The 15,426-nt window shown below is 30.5% G+C and overlaps 4 protein-coding genes across 4 annotated transcripts; 2 read left to right on the forward strand and 2 right to left on the reverse strand.

Moving 5' to 3' along the window:
* Positions 1–889: 889 nt before the first annotated feature.
* Positions 890–7,197, forward strand: Bap170 (Brahma associated protein 170kD). Its single transcript, XM_027348536.2, has 7 exons — positions 890–1,348; positions 2,479–2,971; positions 3,036–6,413; positions 6,470–6,632; positions 6,689–6,853; positions 6,914–7,023; positions 7,085–7,197. The coding sequence occupies exons 2-7, from the start codon at positions 2,628–2,630 to the stop codon at positions 7,191–7,193; spliced, it is 4,269 nt and encodes a 1,422-aa protein (XP_027204337.2). The 5' UTR covers positions 890–1,348; positions 2,479–2,627; the 3' UTR covers positions 7,194–7,197.
* A 1,666-nt stretch (positions 7,198–8,863) lies between these two features.
* On the forward strand, positions 8,864–10,110 carry sau (Golgi phosphoprotein 3 homolog sauron). Its single transcript, XM_027348539.2, has 3 exons — positions 8,864–9,040; positions 9,109–9,355; positions 9,416–10,110. Exons 1-3 carry the CDS (start codon positions 8,864–8,866, stop codon positions 9,844–9,846), a joined length of 855 nt encoding a protein of 284 aa, XP_027204340.1. The 3' UTR covers positions 9,847–10,110.
* Positions 8,873–12,039, reverse strand: LOC113797607 (uncharacterized). The gene is made up of 2 exons (XM_075825228.1): positions 11,907–12,039; positions 8,873–11,837 (listed from the first exon to the last, which is right to left on the reverse strand). The coding sequence occupies exon 2, from the start codon at positions 11,819–11,821 to the stop codon at positions 10,277–10,279; it is 1,545 nt and encodes a 514-aa protein (XP_075681343.1). The 5' UTR covers positions 11,822–11,837; positions 11,907–12,039; the 3' UTR covers positions 8,873–10,276.
* A 1,120-nt stretch (positions 12,040–13,159) lies between these two features.
* Positions 13,160–15,422, reverse strand: LOC113797597 (uncharacterized). The gene has a single exon (XM_075825227.1). It carries the CDS (start codon positions 15,351–15,353, stop codon positions 13,311–13,313), a length of 2,043 nt encoding a protein of 680 aa, XP_075681342.1. The 5' UTR covers positions 15,354–15,422; the 3' UTR covers positions 13,160–13,310.
* Between the last annotated feature and the right edge of the window lie 4 nt (positions 15,423–15,426).

Genomic DNA, 15,426 nt, shown 5'->3' on the forward strand with positions numbered 1-15,426 from the left:
TAGATGGCGTAATTGCTGTCGTATTAAAAAAAAATCGAATTCGATTCAGCATGATTTGATGTCGAAGACTTATCAAGATAAATATCATTTATGAATGATAAAACGAACATTATGTTTTGATATTGATCGAAAGGATTACATAAAATGATTATCGGTTGTATTGAATAACAAAAAATCCAATTGATGATTATGATCATTTGATAATAATGCGCGCGTTAAAGCAACAGTTTTTTTCGAATAAAAAATCCGAAAAAATAAACATTTTAAAACTTGTTGCGCGCGCATTCGGAAATTGCTTCGTTCCGTATTCGACAAAAAAAAGAGAAATGGAATTGTTTTATTTTGGAAACAAATTGAACGGAAATTTTTTCTCCGATGGCAGATGAAATTCCGAATTATAATTATAACTTGCAAACCATAACAAATACAATAATAATCATGCGTCAATCAATTTTTTTTATACCAATTAATTATTATTTTTATGAGTTATCTAATCACTTGTTTTAGAAGTAAAAAATTTAAGAAAATAAAAATGATCCAAATGGAAATTGTAATCGAATGAAATTGATTTGAGCGCATGTCCAATTCGAATATATATAGAATGCAGTTGTATGAATAAAGAATATTCTCGTGGATGATTTTATTTCATATGCTTTCATGTCATATATTTCGATGATAAATGCAATAACAGTAATTGATGATTTACATGTTATGCACAAATGGATTTAATGATAATCTTGTTTACACGAAAAACAACGAATAAAACGGAACTGATTGTCGTAAGTTGATCATTGAAAAAAAAGTTGAATTATTTTTACGAAACGTCATTTATGAATTATCTTCATTATTTCTCATTTTTTCCCTCTCTCTCTCTTTTCATTTTATTGTGTGTGTGTGTTTTGTGTATGCATTGTTCAATATTTGCTGGTGGTAATTTGAGCGTTTTTCTTGTTTAATTTGCACGCACGCACTGCTCGTTGGCCCTGTATATATTTGACTTAACTGGATTCCAATTGGAACGACCAATTGTCCGCCGTTTCAGATCCCAGATTCAGAATCATCGTGTGGCCGTCGTCGTTGTTTTAATATCTTGAACAGAAGTTATATCAAATAAAGAATTCAAAAAAATCAATCTCCGCTAGAGAAAGTGAAAACAAAAAAGAAAAAAACAACTCGCGCGCGCGGATTTCTTATTTTCGTGTTATCTGGTTGATAGAAAAAAAAGCGCGCGCGAGATTTTCAACATCAACAGCATTCGTGATTGAAATCAACGACAATTTTTTATATTCAAAGTTGTTTATTACATCATCAATTCATTCGAACATATCGACAATTAAAATCATAAATCGTAAGTAATGAAAAATTTTTAATTAATTACCAATTGATACCAAAATTACAGCTAATACTAATGAATGAGTATATTGAATTGATAATCGAATAAAAAAATCATAAAAGATGTTAAAGTATGAACCGCGCGCACTTCTCAGGATTATTTGATTATTATTATTCATTTTATTTCAATTCATTATGTCTATCTCTATTTGAGACCAATACTTGATACAATGTATCTGATACCATTATAGTTTATTATTGATTTTTCAAAGAGAATCAATCAGAATCATAAAGTTTTGTTTTATTTTAAAATTTAACATCATTAGCATCATTAAATCTGCCGGTTTAAATGAAAAAGAAATTCATTTCGAAAATATTCTTATACGAATTCTATGAACAATTGAGAATCGCATGTGTTAGATATATAAACGATGACCTATGACCAAAGTTTTTTTCAACAGAATTAAATAATAGAATATAGTTGTGTAGTAGTAGTAATAAAAATAGTAATTGAGAACAAATCATGCAATTCAAGTACATTAACATCTTGTTTCTCTTAAATAGCATTATTTAATTTGGGAGAGTTAGAATGTGAAAAAATAATGAAAGAATATCCATTTATATTCGGATATATTTACCCACATTATGTTTGTATGATGGGTATGCTACCACCAGAAAATAAAATTAAATACAAGCACTAAAATTAGCCACTTTCTTTCTGAATTGAATTCAGAGAAAACAATATATATAATAACACTTTGATTTGTGTGATGAACAAGTTGAGAATTTTTCCATTGGAAATATTTTGCTATATGTTATTCCAATGCTATATTCCTTATATGTGATTTCTTTTTTGTTTGTTTGGTATCAACCACACAGTGTGGCAAGAAATAGACTAAACAAAAAAAACGAAACTTTGTATCATATTTGTTGGCGCCCAAAAAATACTGTTTTTTATCTGGTTTCAAATTGAAAAAAAAATCTCTTTTTTTTAGTTATCTGGTTATAAATCGCGCGCGCGAATGCATCATAAATGTCTATTTCGACCATGTGAATCTTTTGTTAGATTTAGTTTTTTCTTTGTTTTTTTTCATTTCCTTTTTTTTCACTCTTCTTATATTTGAAATGTTATCTATTCATTCATAGAGTATTGAAGTATTTAAACTTGCCAATCATGATCATTATCGTCTGCCTTACCGTCAACGATACCGGCATCATCATTATTAAAAAAATTTTATATTAACCCTTTTCAACAGTATTGATCATCATCATCATTGATCCATTCACATGATATAATGGCAACAAAACAAGAACAATTCATCAATGATCTTGTACAATTTTATCGTAATCGTGGAATTTCATCTGCTCATCCATCACAATTCGTTGCACGATTGAATGGAAAAAATGTTGATCTTTCTGAATTATATGCCCGTGTTTTGGAATTAGGTGGTAGCTATAAAGTTAATCAATTCAATCTTTGGGATGATATTTATTTTAAATTATTTAAAATAAATTATATTGGAGCCAATTTTGCTGTCGCATTACGACAGATTTTTAATCGTTATTTATTGCAATATGAAAAATCCTGTAACGGAAATTTTAGCAGCGAACAATGGAATGAAGATGATGATGATGAAAAGTAAGTTTAAGATTTTTTTTCAATAATAAACAAATGTTATTTAATTTTTTTTCTAAATTAATAGTAGTGCTATTTTTTCTAACTCTCATCACCATTCTGGTCAATATGTAAACAATCATCAAAATTCATTGAATCAACCACCAATATGTGATTATTTAAATAATATTACGGAATCTAATGGTCAGATACATAATGATAGTAAATTATATTGTTCACTATTAAGTGGCCTTCCAAATGAATTGAAATTTGCCTATGATGTTGCCACCATATTGACCAATAGTCATCGATTCGATTGGCATAATGATTTTAAATTTATTAATATTTTAGTTGAATCAATTAAATCATATTGTTGTGTTTGTGATCATTTTGATGAAGAGCTACAATTTGGCCGTAAAGATTTTACCGAAGAAGATGAAATTCTTCATTTAGAAAACGTGATCAAATCAAATTTTCAAATTAAAAATAAATCCAATGAAAACTTTGATACTAATGAAAATGACAAAAAAAGATCGACAAATAAATTAAATGGAATTTCTAAATTAGATGAATTTGAAATACCAAAATTGAAGAAAAATGCTATCGAAATTATTGAACATAAATGCAGTTGCTTTCTTAAATTTTGGCATCAAACATGTTCGAATGAAGAATTGTTGAATTTAGTGTTCTATGAATCCCTTGATGAAATAGATTTTGATTCTAACGTGTCATTCAAAGATTTACCTACACATTTATGTAAAAAGATTGAACAACGAATAACTTTGATCGCCGATATGATACGAAATATTTCATTTACATATGATCAAAATGAATCGAATCTTGTTGCTATGACACCTTTGCTAAAATTTTTATCTCTTTTATTCTGTTCTGATAATGTTAAATTCACCAACATATCTTTGGATATTTTATCGAATATTGCACCAGCTTTATCATTTTCTTTTAAACGACCTTATGAACATGAATTTCTAGCACTGTTACACATATTATTTAAACGTATTGTCGAAACATCATTAATAAGCAATAATATCCACGATACGACAAAATCATTCGAAATTATGGCCCGTTATATTTCTGCTACAAGTAATGAGGCAAATCTATTGCTTGAAGCTCATTTTCAAAATGATCGAATTTATGAACGGATAACACAACTTCTTACATGTCATTACGATATTGCATTAATATTGGCATTGTTGGAATTTTGCCTTGCACTTTCCGAATCTCGACCAAACATACTAATTAATAATGATAGCAGAACATTTCTGAAAATCTTAGTCAATCTATTGAATTGTCAGACGGCACAATATTTTACTACAGGTGCATTACAAAAGATTAAAATAATTGACACTAGACCTAACGAAGAAGTGGCTCATCGTCCAACTCAATTTATTCTTAATCATGATATGTCTTCGGTCACAACTACTACAACGATTATACCTCATCTTCAAGTACCCACAAAACAAGAACCTCAGATTGCAATACAATCTAATTCAAATGTTCCAACCAACAATATGATCAATCATCAAATTCAACAACAACAGCAACAGATAATACAGAAGCCGATAATGACACCGATACCGGCTACCACGTTAAATCTTAACGTTTTGGATAATGAATCATTCGCAATCAATTGGCTACGGACGACTTATGAAGAAAAGTCTACAAATTTTTCACTTAAAATAAACGATATTTATGCTGAATATGTTAAGCATTGTTGCCGAAATTCTCGCCGTAATGTTATCGCTGCTCAATCATTCAATTTCCTCCTGAAACGATGTTTTCCGCAATGTCAGATTAATCAACAACAGCAATCTGTTGAAGGTTTGAATCCTAAAATTACTATGTCAATTATCGAAGATCAGAAAAAACCGTTGATGAACAATACGGTCAACAATCAGATGTCACCTATATTAAAAGCACATCTGAGTACACCTCCGAAAGCCCTACTACCAGATGGTACGATAATAAATGCAACGACACCAGCATCCGCTGCACCTCAAACACCAACCAACACATCAACATTAATAAAAAGTTTGTTGGCTAATAAACTTCGAAATAATCAGCAGCAGCAGCAACAACAACAACATCAACAACAAATGAATAATATTGCTGCAATACAACAGACAACAACACCCATAGCTTCAAATCTTGCGCCATCAGATGTATCAAAACCGGTGGTAAATGAATCACAACCTCAACAGCAGAAAAACATAATAATATCACAGAATTCGCCCGCTACATCGTTCGCATTGACTGCGCCTACCGTTTTCGGTAACAACATTATCGTTCCGTCTTCAATTCACCAGTCATTACCACAAGGTTCACTTCAAGGTTCTCAACAAATCTTCCTCGTTCGCACCTTTATAACAGGTCAACAAAATTCAAATACTCCGGTTAGATTATTGTTACCAGCTTCAATGATTCAGCAACGATTGCCCGTTCCGCAATGCTCTGCAGCTCCAACAGGTGCAATCAATATCAATGGTCTAACAACGGGAACACCACTTGTTCAAACTGCGTTTGTGGCAAACAATTCCATACAAACCAATCCCATGATTTCACAGCAATCATCCGTTTCTCAGCAACATTTTTTAATATCACAAGCAACAACTTCAACCGCTGGAAATGCTGTTCCTGTTATCGTTTCAACTAATGTGACAATACCATCACAATCTAGACCAGCTCCAGTAGCGGCAACAACACCTATCATGAAAAATTCATCCATTGCGAATTCCTCACCATTGTTAAACGTATTGTTGGACAAAGGAAAACTACCAGATTTTCCTAATCAACGCAATTCTTCAGTTGCTCCTACGATAGCATCCATAACTTTGAATACACCGAACACTACACCTCAACCTCAGATAATTCCTACGGCTGCAACTGTGCCCACATCTGTTGCCCAACCGATAAACACTACAATCATCCCGAATCAACCTCCTACATCAGCTCCAAATACTGTTATAGCACAACCTAAGATGATATTTCTTGCGCCAAATAATCAAACACCAACAGTGAAACCCACAAGCGTTGAATCATCAGCCAAATTAATTGTTCCCGATGTCAAACCGACACCAAACATAACAGCACGACAAGCATTGGTGAACAATATTCGATTAACCACTCCAGCGTCAACAGCACCGGTAACCATTGTGAATGGTGACCTAAAAACGCCCGGAAAAATGAACATTTTGACACCAACAAGCGCCGAAATTTCTTGCCATACAAAACATTCATTGGAAAATCAAGCAACCGAACTTAACAAAAGATTGAAACTTAATGAACCATCACAAGTTGTTCAAACAAAATCTAATGGTATTTCATTGCCAACCCAAGAAATAGCCAAGATATCAGCCCCAAATGTGCAGATTAAAATGATTGAACAACAAAAAGTTTGTCCGAACAATTCCAGCCTTGAATTCGAATGCCAATGGAATAATTGCCAAATGTATGTTAAACCTAAATTATTTTCATTGATAAAATTTCATTTGAATAATTTTACAGGAGATTCTCCAGAGCATCGGACGTTTTCTATCATGTACATTCTCAACACATAATGACGCCTTCATGTCCGAATTTTATGAATTGTCTTTGGGGAGGTGCTGAAGGACGGGGACCAGGATGTCTTTCGAAACGGCCTAAATTATCTTTACTTACACATTTACAGGTATTTTCTCGTGATCTTTAAAATTTATATTCCGTTTCAAATGTTTTTTTTGACAGGATTATCATTGCAACCCAAATGCATTAAAACAAGAATTAGAACGAAAAAAGCAAATAGCTTCGACTGGTTCAACCAACATAATACTTCCTGCTCCACCAGCGCATCCGGGTTATGCTCAGAATGCAGCTATGTTAGCTATTCGCCGTTATACAAATAAAACAATGGTTAGTAAATGATAAAATCAACTTTATTTTTAAATAATAACTTTGCAATTTTATTCATAGCAAGAAGCATCGGAACCAATTACTCCACTAACCCCATTAACAGTTAGTATTCGTTTGACAACAGCATTAATACTGAGAAATTTGGCTAAAAGATCTCATTTCATTAAAAAGTAAGTTTCATTTATTTTTTCTGCTTTTTTGATACGAAAATTGTTTTTCATTTTTCAATAGATCACTGGAATTATTTGAATCATTGCTTTGTGAAATATCTGCTGCTGAGGACAGAGATGAATCAAGAACGATTGCCCAATGTTTGGCTGTCTTAAATGAACATAAATAATTATTGGTTTGTAAGAAAGATAAAAAGTGTACATATGCGAAAATAGGAAAGAAAATTAATCATATTTTTTTCTACATCAAATTCATCATCATTCATTGTATTATTATGAACATTAATTTAAAAAAAAACAATTCCACACAGTGGTTTATTCCTTTTTCAACAAGAATCAATTATAACATGCATGTAAATTTCCGTTTTTTTTATATCAATTTTCTTGATTTCAAATCTAAAGATCTGTATTTTCTAAACACACACTGATCTGACATACACAACACCTTGAATATAACAATCATTTCTTAGTTATTATTAAAAGTCATTTTTGGGAAAAATGGTTATGAAGAATTGTGGAACAACAATTGCAAAAAATTATTGTTAAAATTGATAAAATAAAAAATTCAACAAAAATGCCATCTAGTGTTTTTTATTATTTTTCTGAACCAGAATACGCATGCTCATTTTAGATTTGAGCTACAGCAACTTAATCAATTCAATGATGATGATGATGATGATCGGATGCGATCTGTTGTTGCAATTTAAACATCGATACTGACTTTAATCATCACAAACAAAAAAAATACGGCAACGACTACGATTAGGACAAGTTTGATTCTATAAGTGTGTATATGATTGGGCTATATGTGATCGAATGAGCAATTATGATTGTTTTATTTTAAGGCATAATCATCAAATTGAATTGTCGGATCCATCCTATAAACTTTAAACTTTTCCAATATCTTTTTATTTATTTTTGTGATGCTTTTGATGGCATTCAAATTATTCTAAATTTAAATCTGTGTTTTGTTTTGTTTTTTCGATATATTTTTGTATTCGTATTGATCATCCAATAAATTAATTATATTACACATCATCGTAATCCAAGGATATTAACAAAAAGTTTTTTTGTTTGTCCGTGTGATTTGACTGTTGCTACAATTGTCTTTATCGCTCATAATTTTTATTTATCAGTCATTAAATAACCATCTTATTATCGGTGGTTTTTCTAATATCAGCGACATTTTTTTATGGCGTTTTTTCTGGATTTTATCATTGTTTCTTACTTTATTCGAATTATCGATAATATGTCCAATTGAATGGTAGAACAAAAACAACAACAATAAAATAATAATAAACTAACAATCGACACATCACAATATTCGATTTTTCCATCCTGCAAATTCTTTAATCTTCATCAACAATTCGTCATCATTGATGGCCAGTGCCATAAATCTTTTGATAAATTTATAACAATCATCAAACATTCATTCATCCATTCTTTCGTTTTGTTTTCTAATCAATTCCAGAGTGAACCAACAGTATACACAAACCGTAGGCCATTTATTAAATCTTTTCCAATAAAATAATAAGTCTTTCAATTATCTGGCAAATAAACAGTAAGAATTTGTTAAGACAAAAAAAAATTTCAGATACCATTAATTTAAATTATCGTTTCTACAATAATAATAATACATCGGACCAATTTTATTCTATTCTTTGCAAATTGAAATTTCGAAATGTTTTTCATCTATTAATTGTTGTTTTCTCAAAAATAAAGGTAATTATTTTCTAATTAATTTTTTCTATATTTCTAGAATTTTTGAAATTTAATTTTATTATTTGAAAAAAAAATTTCTCTACATTTTTAGCCATAAAACAATCATAAGAATAATAGAATGCAGCGAACAGATGGATTAGTACAAAGGCGTGTAGCCAGTTCAGCAAGCGCCAATAATCTCAATAAAGAAAATGAAGATAATAATTGCTATAATGGTGATTATGATTCATCGTCAAAAGAAACAAGATTAACATTGATGGAAGAAGTGTTATTATTAGGTCTAAAAGATAAAGAGGTAATTAAAACATTAATTGAATAAAAACTGTGAAAACTTTATTGATTTTTTTATATTTAATTAAAAAGGGTTATACTTCATTTTGGAATGATTGCATATCGACCGGCCTTAGAGGATGTATATTAGTCGAATTAGCTTTACGTGATAAAATTGAATTGGAAAAATGTCCAGGTAGAAAACGGCGACTTTTGTTGCGTAAAGTTATTATTAAAAATTCCGAATCAACGGGTGATGCTTTACTTGATGAAGCATTGAAACATATCCGCGAGACAGAAATTCCCGAAACTTTACAAAGCTGGATTGATTATCTTAGCGGTAAGTTATTGCTAATTTTAATGATTGATTCATTTCATCTTATCAATAACTTTTACATAGGAGAAACGTGGAACCTATTGAAATTGCGATATCAATTGAAAAATGTTCGTGAGCGTTTAGCCAAAAATTTAGTTGAAAAAGGCGTGTTAACAACTGAAAAGCACAATTTTTTCCTATTTGATATGACAACGCATCCATTAATCAATATGAATATAAAGAATAAGATTATTAAAAAAGTACAAGATGCTTTATTATCCAAATGGGTGAATGATCCACATCGGATGGATAAACGAATGTTATCATTAATATTATTAAGCCATTCATCGGATGTATTGGATAATGCATTCATGTCATTATCGGATGATGATTATGAAGTTGCAATGAAACGTACACGTGAGCTTCTTGAATTGGATATGGAAGCTGAAAGTCAAAAACCAAACACCAATGAATTAATATGGGCTGTTTTCGCTGCATTGATCAAATCGAATTGAGTTCAAACTAATTTCTTCTACTTTCCGATTTTGTTTTCAACAGAACATCTCAAAAAACGAAATCAAACTTTGATTGTGATCATCATTTATTTCAACTATCAAGCAACAAAAAAAAACTGAAAATAATCGATTTTACAAAATAACAACATAATTTTCATTCATTTTGTCATGCCAATTGTGACTTTCATTGTGTTAAATAATAATAACAATAATTTGAAACAAAGAAATATTAAAACAAGAGCATGACCGACCAACGGAAATCAATCTTTTTTTTTGTTATTTTTATATGAAACAAATTCTTAATTGATTTTTATTTTTCCTCATATAAAACATTCGAAATGTTTCAATTTTGTAAATCAGATTTTCTTTTTTTCGGCTATGTTCATTCATTCACAAATTACACGATAAAATTTTTGATCATTTTTTTTTCTCAATTTAAAGTTTGAAATGCCGCTTTGATAGCATCCGTTTCCAGATATACATTATTGAGATCAATATAGCCAATTTTTGAACGTTCATTTTTTGCTAACCATTTCCCCGGTGGATTATTTTCCATTCGTAATATGAGAACAGTTTCATCTTGATTTACTGATAGATCATATTTTGAACGACTTTTATAGGATTCTTTTACAATTCCAGCATTAACAGGAATTTCTTTACCAGTCATATTGAAACGTTTCATAATTTTTTCCATTTTCTTCACCTGTTTTATACATTTTTTATTTTGTTCATCACTTTCGGTAATTTCATCAAAATCAACATTATCATAGATGAAATCATCATCATCCTCATCTTGGCCATAAGGTTCATAAATTGTTCCCTCTCCCGATGATAATTCTTCATAAATACAAAGACCATCATCATAATAATCGTCTTCCTCATCATTGTCTGATAAAGAATTGGCATTTGTACTTTTTCTTACATTGTTTTTATCATCATTATTTTTTATTAAATTGTTGTCGATTTTTTCATTACTTTTAATGACACTTTCATCTTCAACACTGCAATAAAGATCATCAATTTCATAAAAATTAGCCGAATCGTGGTATAGTTCACTGATTGTATCATTTGTTTTCTGTAGCGATGATCGATGTTCATCGTCGATTATTTCTTTGGGTAATGGTGCCGGAGGTCGAAATCGTGCATCAGGTGGTGGTGGTGGAATTCGAGTTGGCCGATTATAACCACTTGGTTCTCGATGATGATGTTTATGATGGTGATAATCATTCATTTCGGTGACTGATTTTCTATTGGAATTTCTACCACGTAATGATAGAAATTTATTAGTTTTGATTTTGTTGATCATTAAAAATGATCGAAATGAACTTTTACTTGTTTTGATTTTGGTGGGCGTTTTTATTGCCGGTATCTCTAATCGGTTGGGCAATTTAGCTAATTGCTCAAATGACTTTTGTATGAAAACATTTTTGTTGTTTGGAATATGAGTTGGTAAACTATTGCACGTTTTTATTGACAAATGATCAGAATCGTCATTATGATCATAATTCTGTTGTCTGATAATAGGTTCCATGATCAATTCATTGTTTTGTTGAATTTCATCTTGAAACGAATTCAAATTTTTTGAATTATCTGGATTTAGTATCTTTTTGCTGCGACTTTTACGTGGAATAGGCGTTGGTCGTGTTTCGGGTATATGTTTTATATCACATATATTGAAATTATCACAATTATCTGTAGGTTTTGGCTGTTCACTAGAATTAGGTACAATAGTTTTGTTATATTCATTATTTGAAATTTGTTGAAAATTTTTCGTTATCAAAAATTGACGAAATCGATGAAAATTTTCATTTATTATAACATTATCATCACGAAGCTCTGGATTGCTAAAACTTCGCCGATTTATCGGTTGCATCATGTTTAACATGATTTTTTCCGCATGCAACAGATGACAAAATTGTGTGAATTTTCCATTTTCATACGTGAATAGATCCTGTACGGTTTGTTGTAGATCCATAATTGTAAAATTTAAGCTAAACAAAATAGACAATCAAAAAGATTCATTTCAAAGTCAACGAAAATAATTATTTCAATCAACCTACCTCTTCAATGATTAAATACGTCTTACTAAAAAAAACAACAGAAGTTAATGAATTATTTTGACGACCAAATTAAGTATTTTCATTTTGAATAAAATTGAATTAGTGACATGATTATGATGATGATAGAATGTACCAAAAAAGGCTTTCAAATAAAGTATAAATGCTTTTAATCATCGTTTAATTTCTAAACATACACAGTGTATTTCAAGATTTTAAATGTTTTTATCAGAAAAAATGTGTTTTTCGTTTGGCACAGTGATTTTGTCAATTTTTATCATAAATATAATGAACGAAAAAAATAAATAATTTTTGACTGTAAATGATAAATGAATTATGATAATAATGAAGATAAGAATTTCGAGAAAACAAAAACAATACAATTAATGATTATAATGAAGAGAATTTCGTGCATCGTTTTGTTTTGTCGTTGTTCAATAGTTTTCGTCATCATTATCAACGACAATGATGATCATTTTGTGTTCCAACAAAATGAAACAATCGTGAGATAAATGAATAATAACCATAGGGAATGATGATGATTATCGCCATTATCATTATTATTTAATGGCAGTAGTATTCGATTGATGTTAATTTGAATGGACAAAAGAACAAACATATACAATATACATACATGCAGAAGAAAAAAAACTAGGTGACTATTTGGCTCAACATGTTTTCATTCGACAATCCTTAACATCACTGAATGAATGTTTGGCCTCGTAAATTTTCATGAAGAGAGTCAGAAATAAAAAATAAAAAATCCAACCATCTTTTTGAATTCTTTCGTTTCACATTTGTACAAAACGACACCACAGGAAAGCTTGTACGTATATAAAAATTCGCATTGATGATTTTGACATCGAAATGGGCAATATACATGAATGAAGAACGAAAGGAAAAAATCTAATACAATAGTAGATCGCAAATCGTCATCTTTAGAAACGAATAATAGAGAAAGCGATCAAAAATAATGAAAAACTAGTGGAACAGGTTGTGGCTATATCCATAATATTGATGATGTTCCATTGCCACCATCATTCAGGATCTTGATACTGAAAAGTTCTCAAAAATGAATGATCATTTTTTTCTCTCGATCATTTCAAATAAAAAAGTCTTAGTGAGAAAGGAATCGAATGATGATGTAATTGAACAATGATGATTATTTCTGTTCAATTCGGGATTATTTTTTTATTTTTGATTTTTCAATCATTTACAATTGTGTAATTGACTTGAAGCAAAAAAAACTGATAAAAAGAGCCACAAATATATTGTACAATGAATAACAATCATTTTGTGAATAAGATTATCATAATACAAACAAATAAATCAGATATATTTCAAGTTTTTTATTTGAAATGATTCATCATCGATCATGAAATGCTGATTATCATTATCAAAATCGAATCAACTAAATTTTCCACCATTCAATAGGAAACGGCAGATATAATTCATTTGATAATGGATTTGATTTTGATAATGATGATTATTATTTAAATGCTCGTATATGGGACAATTTGTCGGATTATAATGATTGATTATCCTCATTGGATTGAGAAAAGTTTGATGAAAAATCCTTTGAAGATGTTGTTGTTGTGTAAAGGCAGAGGAAACGTTCTTGGATGAATGTTTTTGAATATTTGAACATTCAACTTTTTTATTATTAAGATATGCATGGGAAATGATGTTTAAATGATCATTTTCTCTTTTGATAGAGATATTTTCGTCATTGTCGTTGTCATTTCTGATGTTTTGATATGCAAATGATTCGGGTGGTGTCGGATCATGTTTGTTTGATAATGATGATTTAATCATTGTTGATTCAAATTTATCGCTTCCAGTTTGATTCTTGATAGTTGAATTGTTTTCTTTATCCATTAAATGTCCGTCTTTTTGGAGAGTTAATTGTTCTAAAATCTGAGACAAAGGTTTTCGCGATCTCTGATTGATATGATTATTCGGAGCCTTGAAATTATAATGTACAATTGATTCAGGCTCTTTTAAAAGTTTTTTATATAGACATTCTAATTGTTTGAATAATGGATTCACTTTTAATGTAGTTGATGTTGAAGACGACAAAAAGCCGTCAGGAGAATGAGAGTTTTCTCGGCGGAAATATTCCCAAGGATCAATAGCCAAAGGTAAATGTAATCGTTTTGTTTCTAAATTATATTGAGACAATGTTGCTGAAAATTTATCACATTCATTACTATCGTGACCAACAATCGTAATCGCCAAACCAGATGAACCGAATCTTCCGGCACGTCCAATTCGATGTAGATAAGTTTCGCAATCGATTGGTACATCAACATTGATCACAAGATTGACCGATTCAATATCGATACCACGTGAAGTTAGATCAGTCGAAACGAATATCTTATATCGTTGTGATCGAAACATTTCAATTGCTTTTGATCGTTCTTTTTGTGACATATCACCAGTAATGTAAATGACTGACAAGCCTTCACTATTTAAACGTTCGTAAAGATATTTGACACGTGTTTGATAATTTAGGAACACAAAACATTGATTAAATTGAATGGAATTCAATACTTCAAGTAATGGACTAATTTTTGATTCGAAATTCATATAATCCAAACAATGACCATCAACCATTAATGTATATTGTGCAACTCCGATTAACGAAGGCTTATCAGCATTCATTCGAATTAATGCAGGATCGCGCATATATTTGGATAAATATTCAGTCATTTCGTCGGACATGGTAGCCGATGTGACAATCATTTGTTTGTTGATGGGCAAACGATTATAAATTTTATCAATTTGAATCTTAAAATTTTCTTCCATTAATTTATCACATTCATCTAGAACAAACAATCGTATTGAATGTGGTTTGAGAAAATTCATCTCAATTAATGAGACAATTCTACCAGGTGTGCCAACAACAATTTGTGAATGATATAATTGTTCAACATCATCACTAACCTTAGTCCCACCGATTGCTTTATAACAAGAAAAATTTTCCCAACCCGAAGTTATTACATTGATTAGATCGCCAATTTGAACAGCAATCTCGCGCGTGGGAGCTAAAATTAATACTTTTGGGCATGGAACTTCATTCTGAACATCTTGTCGAATCATTTCCAGTGCGCAAACAACAAAGACGATTGTTTTGCCGGTACCCGATTTGGATTGAGCAATCAAATCGATGCCAAGCCTTGCAATCGGAATGCAAGTTGTTTGAATTGGTGATGGCCATACAAAGCCACATCGTTTAAGATTGTCAACAATTTCTCTATCAATTTTCATCAATGAAAACGTCGTATTCTTATTTGAATTTTTCAGAACAAAATCAGGATTATTTGATGGGGTACGAATTTCGATTTGACTCGAAATCGGTTCATTGTATTTTGATGGATCAACATCTTGTGATCGCCAAATTTTAGCTTCAAGATCATGAGCTATCGATGATTTGGTTGTCGAATTCATTTCAATGAATATATTCAAAACATGAAATCACATGGCAGAATTAAAAAATGAATAAAAGAATCCAATCTACTAC

This window comes from Dermatophagoides pteronyssinus, unplaced genomic scaffold, assembly GCF_027571235.1.
Source record: "Dermatophagoides pteronyssinus isolate colony J.1.1.1.1 unplaced genomic scaffold, Derpt_VIB-CSIC_2022.12 sq0003, whole genome shotgun sequence".
Classification (NCBI taxonomy): Eukaryota; Metazoa; Arthropoda; class Arachnida; order Sarcoptiformes; family Pyroglyphidae; genus Dermatophagoides; species Dermatophagoides pteronyssinus.

Bases quoted from the DNA above. Each gene is read 5' to 3' on its own strand.
- Bap170 (XM_027348536.2), top strand. From the start codon at position 2,628: ATGGCAACAAAACAAGAACAATTCATCAATGATCTTGTACAATTTTAT. The intron at 6,633-6,688 runs GTATTTTCTCGT...TTTTTTTGACAG, and splicing joins CTTTACTTACACATTTACAG to GATTATCATTGCAACCCAAA. The intron at 7,024-7,084 runs GTAAGTTTCATT...ATTTTTCAATAG, and splicing joins AGATCTCATTTCATTAAAAA to ATCACTGGAATTATTTGAAT.
- sau (XM_027348539.2), top strand. From the start codon at position 8,864: ATGCAGCGAACAGATGGATTAGTACAAAGGCGTGTAGCCAGTTCAGCA. The intron at 9,041-9,108 runs GTAATTAAAACA...TTAATTAAAAAG, and splicing joins TAGGTCTAAAAGATAAAGAG to GGTTATACTTCATTTTGGAA. The intron at 9,356-9,415 runs GTAAGTTATTGC...ACTTTTACATAG, and splicing joins CTGGATTGATTATCTTAGCG to GAGAAACGTGGAACCTATTG.
- LOC113797607 (XM_075825228.1), bottom strand. From the start codon at position 11,821: ATGGATCTACAACAAACCGTACAGGATCTATTCACGTATGAAAATGGA.
- LOC113797597 (XM_075825227.1), bottom strand. From the start codon at position 15,353: ATGAATTCGACAACCAAATCATCGATAGCTCATGATCTTGAAGCTAAA.